At 36.1% G+C, this 18244-nt stretch overlaps 1 protein-coding gene across 1 annotated transcript in view; it reads left to right on the top strand.

Moving 5' to 3' along the window:
* Nucleotides 1-18244, top strand: part of LOC145788351 (SCO-spondin-like) — an 89993-nt gene that overhangs the window by 45401 nt on the left and 26348 nt on the right. Inside the window, exons 32-56 of the mRNA XM_082600127.1 lie at nucleotides 775-917; nucleotides 1337-1470; nucleotides 1758-1831; nucleotides 2617-2713; nucleotides 3429-3596; nucleotides 4081-4287; nucleotides 5108-5328; nucleotides 5516-5730; nucleotides 6005-6156; nucleotides 7462-7568; nucleotides 8039-8139; nucleotides 8939-9175; nucleotides 9600-9799; nucleotides 10003-10201; nucleotides 10337-10489; nucleotides 10735-10949; nucleotides 11162-11400; nucleotides 11692-11930; nucleotides 13602-13692; nucleotides 13776-13866; nucleotides 14537-14717; nucleotides 15061-15267; nucleotides 15825-15934; nucleotides 16202-16352; nucleotides 17085-17269. Coding sequence (XP_082456253.1) covers nucleotides 775-917; nucleotides 1337-1470; nucleotides 1758-1831; nucleotides 2617-2713; nucleotides 3429-3596; nucleotides 4081-4287; nucleotides 5108-5328; nucleotides 5516-5730; nucleotides 6005-6156; nucleotides 7462-7568; nucleotides 8039-8139; nucleotides 8939-9175; nucleotides 9600-9799; nucleotides 10003-10201; nucleotides 10337-10489; nucleotides 10735-10949; nucleotides 11162-11400; nucleotides 11692-11930; nucleotides 13602-13692; nucleotides 13776-13866; nucleotides 14537-14717; nucleotides 15061-15267; nucleotides 15825-15934; nucleotides 16202-16352; nucleotides 17085-17269 — 4117 coding nt within the window. The remainder of the gene's footprint in view (nucleotides 1-774; nucleotides 918-1336; nucleotides 1471-1757; nucleotides 1832-2616; nucleotides 2714-3428; nucleotides 3597-4080; nucleotides 4288-5107; nucleotides 5329-5515; nucleotides 5731-6004; nucleotides 6157-7461; nucleotides 7569-8038; nucleotides 8140-8938; nucleotides 9176-9599; nucleotides 9800-10002; nucleotides 10202-10336; nucleotides 10490-10734; nucleotides 10950-11161; nucleotides 11401-11691; nucleotides 11931-13601; nucleotides 13693-13775; nucleotides 13867-14536; nucleotides 14718-15060; nucleotides 15268-15824; nucleotides 15935-16201; nucleotides 16353-17084; nucleotides 17270-18244) is intronic.

Below are 18244 nucleotides of genomic sequence, written 5' to 3'. Positions count from 1 at the left end.
ATATTTGAAAACATACAATTTGAAGCATTGTGCTCGTAACTGGTAATGCACCACTGAATTTTTTTAGTTATTTGTCTTTCTCACAGAATTGAATTTGCAGATTTAAACTAAACATATGCAAGAAAAGGTAATACTGTCACCTCAAAACGATTTATATAGTGCTGTAAAAATCCAAATCATATCTTGGTACCACCAAACGCAGTCACGTTAAGATATCAATTTTTTTGCTGACCTCTTATGAACTGCATAAAGGACATCTATCATCAAACCCTAGCAGTAATTTAACATCTACCGATTTTGAGAAGATATTTCTCCAGTAGCCTGGTTGCCTTTGAAGCTTCCTCTGTGCGTGGTTGTGTGGTGTCAAACTCGTGAGTAAATGAGCAGCTTTTACAATATTCATCAATATGAAACATACATATTGCAAAAAAATGTGATGTGATAAAGGAAATCTGAGCTCAGATTCGGATTCAGCACCGCAAAATTACTCTAAATCAGTTCTCAAAGTCTATGCAAGAAAAAAGAAAGTTACCAGCGTTATAAAACATGTAGTTTCATTTCGTCATCACAAAAGTGATGCAGGTGATATACTTACCTGTAAGGCTGAGAATCTGCTCAAACTGCTTAAGTACTTACGGGCTCACATAAGTGTTAATGAACAAACACATCAACATTAATTGATCAAAGTTAGACTCGTTCTTCTGACAACAGCACATGAAACTTTATACATGCATGAGTCAACACTGAACCATTGAAACAACGCGTGTACTTCAGAACGAGTTGTCATGCGATCGAGGGTTGACTTGTGTTGATGAGGACTTGCTATGTGATGGCGTTATTCAGTGTCAAGATGGTGCTGACGAGAGCAATATAATATGCAGCGAATCTCCAACGGCCCTCAGCAGTCTGTGCGCAAGGTAAAAAAATATGCATCAATTCAAAAACAATCAATTAATTGTTTTATTTGTCAATTGCCTAATTAATCAAGTCGCCTAAGATACAAAATGAATGTCATTTTTATGGCTCCCAATTTTCTCTTGAAATCTTTTACAGAAGTGTCAAATTTCTGTATTTTTTTTATTTTATCTAGGAAAGCATATAGTTCACATTTTGTTGCTTTTGAGTCACTTATTGTGACTCTTGCTGTGTTGTAAATTAATTATCATTTTGCAATAGTTGCTGACAAAAAAACAAACAATTTAAACTGGAATTGCATTTTTGAACCGGTACAGCACCTTGAACTTGAAGACTAGCATTGCAAAACTTTGCAACCAATGCATAGTCATTCTGCTTCCATTGTATGCTAATTTTTTGTGTTTGTGTGCCAATCTTTCAGAGGATTTCAATGCGGCAACGGAAGTTGTATCAACGGAAGTTTGGTTTGTGACGGACTCAACCATTGTCTGCATGGGGAGGATGAAGCACTTTGCCGCGGGGCTCCCATGGTATCTTTGACAAGTCAAGCGATGTGTGCGTACACCTACTTTTTTATAGCATTAAATTCATAATAATAATGGCTCAAATTTTAGACAAAAGATAAATTTGAACGTATTTTACATCATAAGGATAAGCATACTACGATGTATCTAAGCTTTTAAACTATTAAGCTACATTTCCTAAATGGCAGGAGGAACCTTATTGTAACCCTTATCTCACTGTCCTCTCCCAAACAAAAGACCGGTAGACCTACTTAGCACATTACCTTATTTAGAGCATGAAATGTTCATTATTGTTGATAGTTGTCCACTGTTTTGCAGTCACCGCCCAAACAAGGAACTTGTCCTGTCCTGGATTCACTTGCTTGAACGGAACATGCATTAAACTGGATCAGGTGGAATATGTGGAGTCAGTAGCATTGACAGGGGGTCTAGAAAGTAGTTTTGGACTCCGACCAGGAATGTTTTTTGGGGGCTGAAAACTTAAAGAAACCACCGCGTATTTTTTAATATAGCAGGTTTTTCTTAGAAGTGACTTGATTTGAGGCCCTAGCTAGAATATCATTGGTACCGAACCCAAATTATCCTTTCAACGACCCTTTGTAGAGTGTTGATATCCATCAGGGATTGATATCCATTCGATGGTATAATGGTTTGCAGAACGGGTGTGAATTAGAAAAAGCAACAAAATCAACTCAAACGTAATTTGTTATGAATTATTGATATCTACAGTTATAGTAGGCTGTAGGAAGAATGAGGACAGCACCACCAAGTCTGCTAGATCTCCTACACGTGTAAGCCTTCCGTTGGCTAATTATTATGCATTCTTTGTTTACATGATAAGGGTTAAACTTACTTCATAGCTTACAGATACTTTCATCACCATTCTTTGTCCAAAAAAATAAAGTTTTGATGGAAAGTTCGCTTTGTTGAACCATATAGACAGACAAAACAAAATAACTTGTGTTATAATTTTCATTTTATGTACAGTAGCCTATATTGCAGATTTGTAATTCCTGATAAGGACACAAGTACGTGTCGAAAACGTTAGAGTTTTTTGTTTTTATGTAAAAGAAACTTTAAAGCAATGTCATTCTAAGTTTTGTAGGCCCACTGAGAAAAGTTATTTACCGACTGTTGTACTATTTGGTGATCCAGGATTGCTTTGCTTGTCTCACAGGTGTGCAACGGTGTCAATGAATGCTCATTAGACGATAATAATACACAATCATCAGACGAAAAAGGGTGTGCCGCGTGGGGTACATGGACGATGTGGGGTATGTCACTTCATTATGCTATTGCTTGTACAGCACATAGGAATTTTGTAATTCACTTGTGACGGAAATTGAAAGTGGTCTTGATAGAATCTTATACACAATGCGAAATAATAAACTAACAACATAAGCGATTTGTGTTCACTTTATAACTTAATTTTTACTGCATTAGATATCAAAATATAGTGAACTTAAGCAGCAGGTAAAATGGTGAATCCCATACTTGATCCAAGCATAGGGGGATGAGGAGATAAGGTTCTCATTATACTAAGCCTTCGGCACTAATGAGAGTAGGGTGGACAGTTCCTTTCTCTCGGCCGCCTTTCCTTCAGCAACTGCGCTCACCCAATTTATTACACCCTGGGTAGAGGTGAGCGGCGTTTGTCAACAACCAGCTTAAGCCGGAAGTCGAACCAGGATTGCATAATTGGAAAGCGAGCGCCTTATCCGCTGCGCCATCTCAAAGCAGCAGGAATAGGCTATAAACATGACAAACATATTTTTTTATTTTCAAACATTTCGTTTCAGTTTGACTGAAAATTTTCAGCATTTGTTTTTTGTTAAGAAAGAAAATCGATATCAGTTCGTGATGAATTCCATATGAAACTACTAAGCTTTACTATTGAATTCATGGCTTGCTAAGTAAATTGCACTTTTGTAAACATACTTTTCAATTTTCACTAGCAACTGAACTTTCCAGTATGAACTCTTATTGCAGGAAGTTGCAGCCAAAAATGCGGTTCAGGTTTGCAATTGCGAAACAGAACTTGCATTTCTATGCCTGACAGAGGGAGTCAAGTGCTAAAAGAAAACAATGACTCACTAAAAACTACATGCAAAGGAAATAGCTATGAAAAACAGCCTTGCTTTACAAAAGCTTGCCGTAGTAAGGATTTATGTTATATTTTTATACCCATCAATGTGGTTGTTTTTGTGGTAATGGTTATGTAATTTTTAAAATCAGCCTCATAAATACATTTAAGGACACATACAGCAATGTCATCTGTGATTAAAATTTTCTTTTGACCAGTGTTATGTAGGCTAGATTTTACTTAGCCTATACCATTTTTCCATAAGTTATAAACAAATGCGTTTCAGACAAACTAAGCCATAAATTTGCACAAACCATCAAAATTAATACAAAGTGATCTTTGTACAACTGATCAACGAGGTGTAAGTTTAATACGACAAAAAATAACATAGCTAAAGACTGAAAGTTGTCATCACTTGTAGTCCTATTATTTCTATAGTGAAGCAGTGATGACAGGAATGACAGATCATGGTAAAGCGTGGACACATCGAACATATAACACAGAAATTGAACAACAATTATCATGACACAACCCTTTAACTAATTCAATTAATTGTAGACCATTCCGTTGGATTGACGTCTTGGTCAAGCTGGTCACGATGTAGCGTGACCTGTGGTGGCGGTTTGACTACCAGATGGCGTTTGTGTACCGACGGAACGCATACGTGCTCTGTCGCGCTCTATGGCGGAAGATATCAGTCCCCTCTACCACTTGTGGAAATAAAATCTTGTTTATCGGAAGTTTGCCCGGACAAGCAATGTTTCGGTAAGTTTTATAAGTAGCGTCGATAAGATTATTTTTGTTCTCAAAAAAGTTAAACAACTTGATGATTTGAATAATATACTAAAATGAATGATGAATTCAAGTCTTGATGTAACTTTCCCCTTTGCTGAAATTGATAAAAATAAACATTGCTTTACAAACGTCGTTCCTAGTTCATTATTCTTTGTAGCTTAGCTCGCAATGTTCCACAACAAAACATGCATGCAGACTTATGCGGATTGTTAAGTCAGTATGGTTATTTATTTGCATTTTGCATCCGACACAAAATGGTCCATATTACAGTCAGTCATAAAAGATAGAAACAAGACAGATACTCAACTCCGAAGAGCTGAGTCGTAATGTATCAAATACAAAGATTGATAGTAGCAGGGTGTCTTGTTTAATAAATTTGTAACTATCATAATTTGGTGGGGATCTAAACACCTTGCCTTTCAATAATTTGAAGCTGATGACATTTCTAGGTTGTGTTCAATGGTTGCACTTCAGCATAGCTAGAATAGTCTCAATTGCAACATTTCGTATACAACTTCAGTAGGCCTAATGTTGATGGGAAAAAAATTAGCAAAGGGCTTGGCTTTAAATAGGCTACACTTCCAGCTATTACATTAGCACATGCAGATCTTCGTTGCTTCGATGTTTGAGGATTTTCGTTATTTTATAGAAATTTCTGAAAATGATTTATTTCAATGCACTTAAACAACAACACCCATGCTAAAGCGACTTTATTTACAAACAAAACTGGTCGAACTAATGGGCTTGATGTATTGTATTTTTGATTTAAAATATGTTTATTTGATGTTAGGTGACAAGAATTTATTTTCTTGTGATGGAAATGATGTAATTGATGTCAAGGAGTGTCCCTTAACTTGCCGTGATGTTGTAATTGGAGGTGATGCTTTGTGTGTGCCATCATCAAGCGGTTGCAAATCGGGTTGTCATTGTCCGGATGGTTTAGTCACAATAAATGAAACAAGTAATCATTGCTTGCCAATCAATGACTGTCCCTGCTTCTACAAAGGAAAGGTATGTTGGACAAAAAGACCCTTTAATCGTTTCAAAGAATTTACATTTGGTTAAAAACTTTGCAGTGTAAAAATTTTTTAGTGTTTAAAAGATAAACTTCAAATATTTTGTGATACCCGTGAGATAAATTTCATTGTCTATTGGCTATTCAACGGGTGATCTTACAATTTCCATCTTGAAACTCCAGATGTACAACAGAGGTGAAGAAGTTACAAGAAAAGAATCCTGCGAAAGATGTCAGTGCTCTTTCGGAGGAAGATGGAAGGGCTGTATCGAGGACACACTTTGTGACTCCTCCAAGTTGTGTGGATGGACCACGTGGTCGGAATGGGGTCCTTGCTTCGGACCATGTGGAGTAAATGGCATCCAGTGGTCGTTTAGATCTCCTATAATGCCAACAGGGTATTCCTACAGTTTTTAGTACTAACGCATTCACAAAAACTTGCTAAAGAGGCCTATAGAGGCCTAGGGACTAAAAGTAGTATAAGTGAAATAGTTATGGTCACATTGAAGAAAGTATCATATAGTTTCTGAGACTTTGAAACATTGATAGCTAATGTAGGTTTGCCCAGTCGCCTAAGATCACAATTTAAAACTTTTTACTCACTGGAAAAGTGTTGTTGCTTGCACTGTGGTCTAATATCAGACCTTTTACTCAATTGCTTACATTGCACAGATATGGATCCAGCAAACGCTGCAAAGGAATTTATAGAAAATCACGTCGCTGTCCCACTGCACCGTGCATAACGTGCGACGTCGCTGAAAGTGGAGAAAAAGCATCATCAAAAAAAGTTGGCGAGCAATGGAAGCAGAAGCCTTGCCATGTCTGTACGTGCCGAGCAAATAACACAGTTATCTGCCAAAAGTAAGCATCTCCAACACAAAAGTATCATCACATAGGTGAAATGTTTTCAACTACTCCATAACGACACTGCTTTCAGTTTGCTAAATAGTCTATTGAAGACATAACTACAAAAATACTGAAGTTACATTTAAAAAATTTCTGCAGCCTATATCTCAGTTATGTGCACAGTCGCTTCATGGTCAAAGCATGCCATTGAGCAAAAAGCAATTCACTAAACTAACTGATTTTGTAACAGCACACCGGCCAATTGAAGTCATTTGATACATCATGATTTGGTGCAACTTTGTAAAATATCGACATTTTTAACTTTTACACTGTGACGCATTGGCTAAACTTTTCATGATCAACTTTTCTCAAATTCTATAAACTAAGAAACGGAAAAATCAAGCCGTTAGTTCTACTCACCGGGCTTATGCCTGAGCAATGCATTTCATAGACTGCTCTTCATTCATTTTCCAAAAAATCTTCCTAAGGCCGAGGCTAAAGACTCTCACAATCTCAAAAAATATTTATTATCATAAGACTTACTCAACTAATAAAAGTAAAATCGCAATACCTTATTTTCTCCGTTTTAATGATGTTGAGGATATACACGTAATAGGCCTAGTTGTTATTCGTTTAAAATCTTTATATTTAAATTTAGTGGAAACAAAACCAACTTTAATCAGTGTGTTTTCATTATCAAACTCTAAAACAATTTTTTTTATAATTTTGTAGACACTGTGACTTATCTGCTGTTAACTGTGGTGACCATGGGACCCTAATTGAGCCTAGCGACAAAACGTCTTGTTGTTTTTGTCAACCATCAAATTTGCAATCAGGTAGGCTATGTTCACACGTCGTAGCTTACAAAAATATGTTTCGCTTAAAGCTTTCTCAACTGAGCTTTCAACAAATCCACTGACGCATCTCGTATTTGTATCCAAGGCTGTTGAGAGGATAATTTGAACCCGGTAGCCTACCAATGAGATCCATGGGCCCTAAATCAAGGCACTTCCAAGCAAACATGGACTATATCCAAAGGATACGTGGTGGATTCTTCTTTTCGGATCTCTTGGAAAGTTTATGGGCCCCTAAAATCATCCCGACCCGAGTTCAAAACACTCTCTGGAACCTCTTGCTAACGCTACTGTTTGTAGCTGTGTAGCGTCATTAAAAAGATACTTTATCGTAACAATGTCAAGCGATGGGGTACAATTTGTGTTGTGTAACTAACAGCTTAGAATAAAGTAACAAAAGTTGAATTGGTGTTTTTTTCTTTTTTTCAGGTCCGGCTGTTAATCTTACTTCTTCAGGGCTTTCATCAATTGGAGAGAACATAATCAGTTACAGCCCAAACCAAACTGTACCATCGGTGGATGATGTAAATGATCAAGCAAGTGAAACTTTTAATATAAATAGGCCTATTACTTTGTCCAAAAACCATTAAAATAAATTTAGGAAACCAAAGAGTAAAACACGATACATTTGAAAAGCAACATTTTACACAGTTATTAGAAATGCTCTTCTTCCGTATATTTTTGTACTTTACCTTGGACAACAAGTAAGACATTTGTCAAATCCTGTAAGCTTATTTTAATACAATGTGTTGAAATGATGGTGACTTTTTCATCATCACACTCGACAGACAGAAGTTGTTGCCACTGTGAATGAATTGAGGACGTTTTAGTATAAACGTTATTATCAATTGTTTAGATGCTTTGCAGCGAGACTGCAAGTCCATTTGTTATGTCCCAAAAACAAATTGATTCAGGGCAGTCTAAAAATTCAAAACGTTTATTGTAAACGAATATTGCAGCTTAAATTTCAACACAAAAATACATTTGCTTGTTTTATTTTTTTCAGCTCAACTCTACTGGTAACGACTTAAGTACAAATGGAATGACTGGCACCAAACATACATGCCAGTTGTATCAATGCTCCGAAACAGGAGAATGTATTGGAAGGTTAAAATAGTTGATATACAGTGTGGTAGTAGTTATAGAAGTTGTCAAGAATTTTTTGTGACCAAAGCGTTTACAAAGCTTGCTTGATCGTTTTTTTTACAATAGTATTGTCTCCGTTCATGGTGTTCCAGACAATTGTTCACCTAATCAAACGTCATAAAAAAACCGTTCAAGTCTACTGAATATTACGTCATGGAAATTCCTAAAACATGAGCCAAAATTGCACCATCGTTCGTAAGACTTGTGTCAAACCTGTTGAAACCTGTTTCGGTTTGAAACCTGTTTAAACATGAAATATTGCGTCACACTACTGCTGACGTGCCTTTGAGTTATCACAAATTTTTCTGATTCATTCTTGAAGTTGTTCGTTGGAAGTCGGTCGCACATTTAACTGGTTTATTTAGTGCTTGCTAGCTGGACAAATTCTCCGTCTTTTATCTAAGTAATCTGTATCGTAGTGACATTTTTTAGAGGTGTAAGGCGTTGCATCTCGATTTCGATAGCCGCGGGCTAATTTTACAGGAATACACTTATTGAATAGACGTTTCAAGGAGTGTTTCTTTTTCGGTCACTATATGCAGACAAACGGATCCAGGAACTTTATGTTACAATTTTCCCACGAAGAGATTATGGTTTACCGCTGTGACCACATGGGTCAAGGCAGAAATAATTTTTATACTTTTAGCAATAGGCCTAAGAAAACACACAACACTGTTTCAATTGTTTTTGTGTTGTTTTGTTCCTTATGCTTGCAGAACTGAATAATCTCATAAAAAAAATTTTGCTTTTTATGTTTCAGCAAAGAGATGTGCAACAACATATTTGATTGCCCTGACAAGTCTGATGAAGATACAGAGCTTTGTCGTCATTACAATGTCACTACCGCAAAAGGAGGGTGTGTCTACACAACATGGTCTGATTGGTCAACGTGCAGTCAATCATGTGGCTTGGGAAAACAAACTCGACACAGAGGAGTAACTAAGCAAACAGGATCAGAGGAAGAGACAATTTATGAAGACAATTTTCAAGTTTTTCAGTGAGCTATTGTGTTTACATCATGTCTTTGGTCTGGATCTCGGTACATACGATACGTTCTTCTCAAAACATCAGAAAAAGATAAATTCGACTTTGTCAGAAATCATGTTCTCATCCTTTTATATTTCGGTTGTCTTTTATCAGCCTGAAGATATTTAACGAAACTTCGTGAATTTGTTTTCGTTTCATTTTTTGAAAAATACGTTGTTGATATTGAAAATGCATTTTCTTTTTATGGTTGTAGTTTGTTCTTTTACTGTATTTTACTAACTTGTGATTTAATTGGTCACACCTGACACACAAGTTCTTCTGCGATCGTAAGTGTCAGACTCTTTGCCATAATGGGTTTGAATTTCTTTATTTGGATTGAGGGCAAGCCAAACTTATTTAAACTAATCTTACATAAGCAACTGTTTCTTTTGTAGAACATGCTTTATTGCATCGTGCCATCAAAATGGAAGCTGGTCGTCCTGGCAACAATGGTCTCAATGTAGTCTCACTTGCGGCGGTGGATCTCAATTCAGACGACGAAAATGTAACTCACCAGCACCGCTAAACGGCGGTAGCGAGTGTTCAGGCGCTCACTTAGAAACGAAAGTATGCAACCCATCGCCCTGTACAGCAGGTAGGCTAACGTTAAAAATTTAAAACTTTTGTTCTCGTATTAATACTTTAAAAAATGTTTCAATTGAGAAACCCAATTCCGAGAAAATATTTCCAAGTTCAATGATAAATGCTTTTGAACAATAAATTCTTGTTCGCAAAATCAAAATGTACAGTATTTGTCCGACAAACAACTTGAAATGGCTTCTTACAATTCTTCTTCAGGTTTATGTTCAGGAGGAAGAATTTACGTGAAGAAAAGAGAATGTTCAAAGCTTCGGTTGTGTGCTCAAACTTGTGAAGATTTAAGTGACAGTGTGTATTGCAAAACTGCGTGCAAATCAATTAATAATATCGGAGGCTGTTTCTGTCCAAACGGAAATTTTCTGCAGGATGATAAATGCGTCACCAAAGAACAATGCAGGTTCCATTTTGTATAAACTAAAATCTATACAAAAACTTTAAAAAAAAAAAATTTCGCAATAACGAAACCTGAACTTGAAACCTGAAACTTCGACAATCATTTTTGAAGACATTATTATGATTTTTTATATTGTAGGTGCACAGGAGCACATGCTAATTATAATCCGTTGTCTACGTTTACATTGAACGGCTGTGAATGTTCTTGTGAAGACGGGAAAATACAATGCTCGCTTGACTGTGCGGAGGTATGCGCCTGGTCGGAGTGGTCAAAATGGTCACCGTGTGACAGGTATTTATTGTAAGGTATACAAGCAGTTAAAAGTAGGCTACATACCGAAATGTTGGTATATCACTCATGCAAATCAACTTTGTAATCTGTGTGGATTTTATTTTGTCATCAATGTTAGTACATTTTTATTTAATGTTTATGAATAATGGTGAATTTCAACAAATTAATACTGGACTCTTAAATTTAAAATCACACAAAAACAATTAAATTATCATCAATAACGTGTCAAACGCATTGAACTTTAGAACTTGTGGGATAAAAGGCAAGAGGCATCGCTATAGATCACCAGTGCTTACTGGCAAAGTCAATTCTTCCGCTGTCATTTGTGATGGAGTTCCTCAAAGTTCCAAAGTGTGTCCATACAGGCCATGCCCTCCTATGTGGACAAAGTGGAGTGCATGGAGCCAGTGCTCATCGTCATGTGGCATTGGAACGCAATCCAGAAAAAGACAATGTTCAAGTAAATGTGATTGCTTTTGGCATATTTTGTATAGGCCACACTTTTAACTAAAATAAAACCTCATCAAATAAATCTTGGAAAAGATACCAGGCTGCTATTTGAAAAATTATCAAAAATAAATAAAAACAATTCATCGAAAAAGTCTTTAAAAAAGTAATTAAAATAGATTGTCAAGTCTTAACCAGGAATTAGTCATAATATTTTTATTGCAGTTGATGACCAAATTGTTGACGAATGCTTTTGTGAAGAATTTGACGAACCCTCTCACCATCACCAACATCGCGTTTGTAAGAATCCGAGAAGCGATCGATTGTGTTCGTCTTGCCCTAACCACATGAGCTACAAATGTGTCAAATGTGCCTTTTCTTGCAACGATTTTGCTACTCGCAGAGAAATGTGTACAAATAAATGCACTTGGTTGTGCAGTTGCCCAGAAGGACAACATAAACAGGTGCAAGATTTAAAAAAATTTAAAAGCCATCAGTGTTTTTTGCATTTACCTTGTCATACGTTTTGTTCAGATTAAGTTAAATACTTCTGTATCTTTTGAATAACGCATTAGATTTTCCCTCCATACTTCACCACCTGAAATCTGACCATCGGCGTTCGTAGCACAAGTCAATGTGAACAAGTTTAATCTGTTGTAGCACTGGAATATTTGCAATATTGATAAATCATTAAAACGCAGCTGTGTAGCTTTAATCTTAAACATTATCATCATAGAAGAAATTCTCATCTTCAGGACAACGCTTGTGTGACAATTGAGAAATGTTCATGTGGGATCGGTGGCTCATCGAATCTGTCGATCACCGAAGATCAATTGCCAGCTGGAAGAAGCAAAAACATAAATTGCAACACTTGTACTTGCACGATGGGAAAGCTGGTGTGTACAGATAACATTTGCTCTGGAGAATCAACAAATTTATGGAAGTGGTCACCATGGAGTCCCTGGTCACTATGCAGCCGGACGTGCTTGGATATGTGAGAAAGCCATAAACTTTATTTTTAAAACATCGGTGTAGGAGTGAATAAATGTGTAGTCGGACTTTAAAAATATCTTTTTGTTGGAGTTTTATAGTTTGGCAAACTAAATCTCAAGATTGTTGTGTTTCCCCAGGTTAAAAACCAATTTATGTTCATAAAACTATGATTACGTTTAGGTTACTTTCAATAGATGATTAGAATTCATATAGAAACCTCTATCAACAGTTTAAATACCAGAACAAACAGTGCTGCTTTTCATTGCAGTTTCCAAAGTTCTTTGTGGTCTGTATTTTTGCAATTCAATTTTTATGGCTTTATAGCATGAACCAACATAACTTGGCATGTAAAATCAGTTTGTTGCACTTTCATTGACATGTCATGATAAACCAGAGGAGATGTGACTGCCATTTGCTTGATTGAAAGCGCAATGTTTTCTTTAATTGATACTATGTAAGCCAATGTTAAATAAAAATAAACGCTGTTTTTTTTACATGAATTCAAGCGTAATCCACTTGAAAAAAGTTAAAAGTGAAAAACTCTATAAAAACAATACAAACTTTTATATTTTCGTAAAGTAGCACATACTGTATATTCAGGAAAAACTCAGCATTGAAGTTGCCAGGATCAACACGAAGATTTCGAGAATGCTTAAAGAAGCAAAATAAACTCAGTAAGAATTAGAATAAATATATCATATAGTTAACGTTGAAATAAATCTATGTTTAGTAATCACACAAAACTAACAGCCAATTGTTATGACAACAAGATAAACTAACTAAAAATTCTATTGACTACTACCCGACTACTGTGTCCAGATGAGTCCAATTGAGAAAACTTCCAGATGCAGTGATTACTGCATTAAAGACCAAGCCGGTTTTAATACATGTCATGCCACATACAGTAGCTTACAATGATAAATGAAAGTGATAGTGAAATGTATATTGCTCAGGCTATTGTACGTAGCCTAATATTGTGATCGAAATCTCTTGTGCCACTTAAAAAAACAGACTTGACAAGTTTAGTTCTGCAAGAGTAACTGTTTTTCTCTATAATATGTCTGTCTTATTCTGCCACGCTTGCTGGTTTCTGCAAGACATTTTTGTAACTTTACAGTAACTCCTGTCCAATCCAGTAAAAACCAGTGCGAAGGTCTCAATAAACAATCAGTTCAGTGTGGCCTTGAATTGTGTCCAACATTACCAATATGGTCGTCATGGTCAAAGTGGTCGACATGTGACAGGTGGATTGGTTTATTTTTTGTTTGAACCACGCAAATATGTCAATTTAAAACTCATTAACGAAGAAATTCGGAAAGCAGCCCATTAGCCCCTTCCTTTGAACTAGTATGTTGAAACATGTTGCCATTATAGTGACGCATTAGTTCAATGTTGCCGAAAAGTAATTGTTTAAATGTGTAGTAGTTGACGTATAACACTATAAAACTAATTTAATACTTTCTTTTTGTTGCATAAGGCTATTCAAGTTTAATATGCGGCTAACTCGGTCCAAACTTTAAAAATACAAGCTTCACAAAAGTTTGAATAGAAAATTTAATTGTAGGAATGCTTGGTCATCTAAAAAAAACTTGACAACGTGTAGGCTAAAAAAACTAAGTAAATTTATATTTACTTTTGTTGGTGCACAAGTTCACAATTTGATTAATCGCAGATCTTGTGACGGTGGGACTCAAACATGCAGACGCCTTTGTAAAAAATCACAAGCTTCGAATCCTGAAGTTTGCAGCGGTCCAAGTGACAAAGTATTGCTAATTTCAATCATACAACTTGACGTTTAATCCCAAAATTACCTTGCCATGTCGAATCACATCGATTTGTGTTTCAGGTCAGGTCATGCTTGCTTCCGCCTTGTGATGGGCAACAGTGCCCGAGTGGCTCATCTTTGAGATATGGGTGCAAGACTTCTTGCAGTAACGGTAAGTTAAAAGATTAGCATGTTCCGAAAACATCAATCCGTTATTCCTAAATTTGAAGATTATTTTGATTATTGGTTTCGATAAAAAGTTAAAAGTATTCTTACCAACAACTTTAGAATGCCTAATATTTCATGTGGATGTACCTACAGTAGCAAAGATTGCAGGTTCGACCCCTCACCAAGAGCACGTATCTTGCTAGGGCATTTAATGGTATGCCCATTGCCCATATGGGAACAGGTAATCCCGGATAGCAAATCAACCGTTTTTTTAATTTGATTCGACGTCTGCAGACGATTCAACGTCTGTAAAAGTTGAATCAATGTAAAAAAAAACGGTTATTTGCTGTCTGCGATTGGACGACTGCATGACTCTTTTCTATTGCTTTCGGTATAATGTGATATATATATTTATTGCTTTATTGCATTGTTTCGAATGTTGTAACAATTGACGCAAAAGCAAAGCAGATTAATGATTATTGTGCATAACATATCTCGTAGTATAGGCCTAAAACCATTCCTACATTTCACAAGATCTTTAAACAAGACTACTGTTCAAATAATAAAGTAGGCTATTAGCATGCTCACTGCTCAAATAATTTTTGTTATTTTAATGAAACTACTCAATTGGCAAAACCACTGAAATCGCCACTTCCAAACAACACGCTTTGCAGGACCAACATGTTTTCAGCTCAGCTCTGAAATAGCAGTTGCAGAACCCTGTGACAAAATTGATAAGAGCGACATCAACTGTACAGAGAAGTATTGCCAGTGCAACGAAGGATTGTTTTGGCAAGGTGACAAATGCGTTCCGCAGGATAAGTGTAACTGCTACGGGTTCAAACAAATTCGTTGGTAAGTTAGATGGATGTGATTTGCATCAGAATGATTTTCTTTTTTCTCTGCATTAAGTGGTATAAAAAATCTGTCGATTTTACTGCTTCAGAAACTTTAACGATAATAGTTTCAAAGACTCGGATGAGCTAAGCTACTTCCTATCAGTAACTTATTATGTAAAATCACTCCATTATTCCTCATATAAAAGGTCTTCCACTGAGGAGGCCTATGAGCTTAGTAGGCCAGCTTTCTGTAATTTATTTTTTTACAAAACATTGCATACGAATAAAATTTCACCAGGTAAACCGTTTACAGCAAGTGAAAATTATTGGTATCATGTCAAAAGACTGCTCCTTAACAGGCCCGGGAGCAAGTTCAACATAGGTGATTGCACTACTTGCACGTGCAGTGGGGGGAAGACCACTTGTGCACCAAAAATCAATTCAAACGGAAAATCTGTCTGTGATCCTAGCCAGTCGTGCTTTGACGAAACTGATGACGTTGTGATGTGGTCATCTTGGACATCATGCAGCAAGCCATGTGACGTGGGAATTCGTCGACGATTTAGGTGACGTCAAGGTTTATGATCATGTCCCGTATACGCTGTTTATAAAATGCTACCTTTCATATATAATGGTTTATCAAATTTGCAGTTAAATGTGGTGCAACGATTGTTGCTTTACAAGAAACATTTCATAAATTACTTTTTAAAGTATGATCTTATTTTACCTACGTCGTCGGTAAATTGTAATATCTCTTCCACTTCTTTAAAAAACCTTAGCTTAAGTAGATTGCAAGTTGATGGTGTTTCAACTTCCTTTCAAGAATATAAAAATGCTTTTTCGATTCTAAGTTGGAACGTAATGAAGACATAAATCTTGAAATTAGATCAGTATTCTTACATGCATGAGGCTCTTTTTGCTTGACTAAGTTTCATCCAGTGTATAGTTTCGTATCAGCATTGTTTAAATTTAGTCTCTTTCGAACAGTTGTCAATTAAAAGGACATCGAAGTTAAAGTATCACACTGAGTAGGCTAATTTGACTAACAATCTACAAATTTGAAAAAGCAAAGTTTGCTTTTTGTGCCAAATTGACTTCTTCATAATCTTATTGTCTCTTTTAGCACCAACACAATCAGTGAAATATATATTGGTGCGTGGTGTCGCCACAGAGGAGAACAGCAAGAAGACTGCAATGTCTTGCCATGTGTGCAAAATGAAAACGATTGTACAGGTGAAAGACAATTTTAATCTCTTTGTGTTGTGGTACATTTTGAAACTGCAACTTGATATGTTTTCTCTTCAAAAACTAATCTAGTTCTTTCATTCATTTTATACAGAAACTTTAAATGTAATTGGCTCAAAATTCTGGTTCCTTACTATTCATATTGAGCCAACAAGTCAGCAACTTTGCTGGCTGGGTAAGACAGAGATGATCATTAAATAAATTACTTTAATTGTTAAAACTATATCTTTTTGATAGTGTACGTTATTTAAATAGGTCATCCTAACTTGTGCGAAAAGGGCTCCAACAAAGCAAAGAAAGGCTGGAGCGGATGGTCATCATGGGGCTCATGTAGCGCAACCTGCCTCGAAAAGAACTTTCCCACATGGCGCCACCGATATCGCAATTGCTATTCTGTTGGTTCAAGGTATAGGGCGGCTTCAGCTAAACATCTCCCAGCTAGAAAAATTATTAAGTTAAATCATCGTTTGTAGCCTACTACGGCACTCGAAAGGACATTGGCTCGACACTGCTCAAGAGCATGCGGCTGTGTCTTTGGCAAGACACTTAAATGCACGCCTGAAGATGGTCACGACGACTGGCTTCCTTGCCTTCCTGTCCACTTAAAATCTAAATCTTCAACCACCGGGCGGAAGTCTGGATACGACAAAAAACGTTTGTAGATATTCAATTAAAGTTAAAAGAACAAACTGTGTCAGCTGAAAGGTGTAGATTTAAAGTTTTAATGGAAGGTGCATTTTCTTGAATCAGAAACATATGAAATCAGCTATAGCATCACAGTGTTTAACACCAGTTTAATTTAGCACTAAATAACAGAAGCAAACGACTTGGACTTTCATTGCCAAGACGTAACATATAGTAGTATTGCACGTATTTTTAGCAAAGTTGTAAAGCTAGTTTGGTTCATGGTTAGATAGTTTTTTATTTCTACGATTAATGAAACTAATTATGTTTCGGCTATGAGCAATACTACTGTAAGTTATAATTTGTTTACTTTAGCTTCTATGACTGAATGTTCTCCAAGAATTAAATCTTTGAATCCGATTTGGCTTAACGTTAGTCCACTTGTTATTTTAACTAAGCGAGGAGCTTTGTGTTTTGCTAATTTGCTCATTTTTCTAACTTTTTTAACTTTGAGCTCGAACAACTGCACCGGTTCCACCTCCCAGACATCTCTTTGTGACATCACTCTCATTCCATCCTGTGATCGTTACGCTTCATGGGGCATGTGGTCTCATTGGTCGGAATGCTCTGTCACGTGTTCACCAAGACAACCGTCAAATGAAGCCGCTTATCGAACTAAAACTAGAATCTGTGAAGGAGGTAATTGTCATGGGCAATGGGCATGGCCAGCAATCGAGAAGAGCAATCGCCACTACAAAATTTTATTTTGTCTCCCAAAATAAATGAGAATTTAATATTATTACAACGTTTTAATGACATTGTATGACATGTTGAATGATACAATTTTGATAGAGAGGTAATTCTTTTTAACTATAGACAAATAAAACCAACAACCAGACGGCATTTAACGTAATAACATGAAAATAAACTAAAAATTGCAAAAGTTTGTCTTTTAGAATTGTACGTAACTGCTTCACCAAATTTGATACTAAAATCCATGAGGCTTTGCTCATAAAATCTTGCAATGCTCGCCTCAATAGGCAGATGCTTTCCGTAGGCGCCTCCTATTTGATGTAATTTACTTTGCTTGGTTTTTTCGCATGACATTGAGCACTTTTTGTATCATTAAAATAGCCTTTATTGTTTAGATATTTTTTAAGTATCTAATAGACTATTTTGCAAATCCTTTTTATTAAAGTTAACATTGCGCGACTCACTAAAATTGCTTTTCCGGCCCATTCTGATCTTGATGTATCACTTTTTAAAGACTCTGTCGATATCGCCGACTGCTTGCGTTGCTATGGAAGTACTGTATACTATAGTTGCAGTGTATGATCGATTATTATACACAAGAACAAGACAATGCTTTTCTTTTGTAAAGAAATCAAATTACATTTAATTAACGATTTTTTTCCCTTGCTTCGATTGCAAGATTAAGGTTTTTTTTCGGTTTTAACCCATCTTAACGTTTACGTTTTGTCCATTTTAACTTTTCTTGGTCCCTGCTTTCCTATAATATTTTTTTTCGTTTTATGGTCAGATATAAAAATAAATTGAACCGAATCAAAACTTAGGCCTAGTGTACCATTAGTTCATTAAATACAAACAATGCTTAGCAGCACTACAACATTTAATATCACAACAATACAAAATTAAATTAAAAGAGAAAACGTT

The sequence above is a fragment of the Aplidium turbinatum genome, chromosome 2 (assembly GCF_918807975.1).
Source record: "Aplidium turbinatum chromosome 2, kaAplTurb1.1, whole genome shotgun sequence".
Taxonomy (NCBI): Eukaryota; Metazoa; Chordata; class Ascidiacea; order Aplousobranchia; family Polyclinidae; genus Aplidium; species Aplidium turbinatum.
Note: the sequence above shows the minus strand (reverse complement) of the source record. Positions and strands in the feature narration are given on the sequence as shown.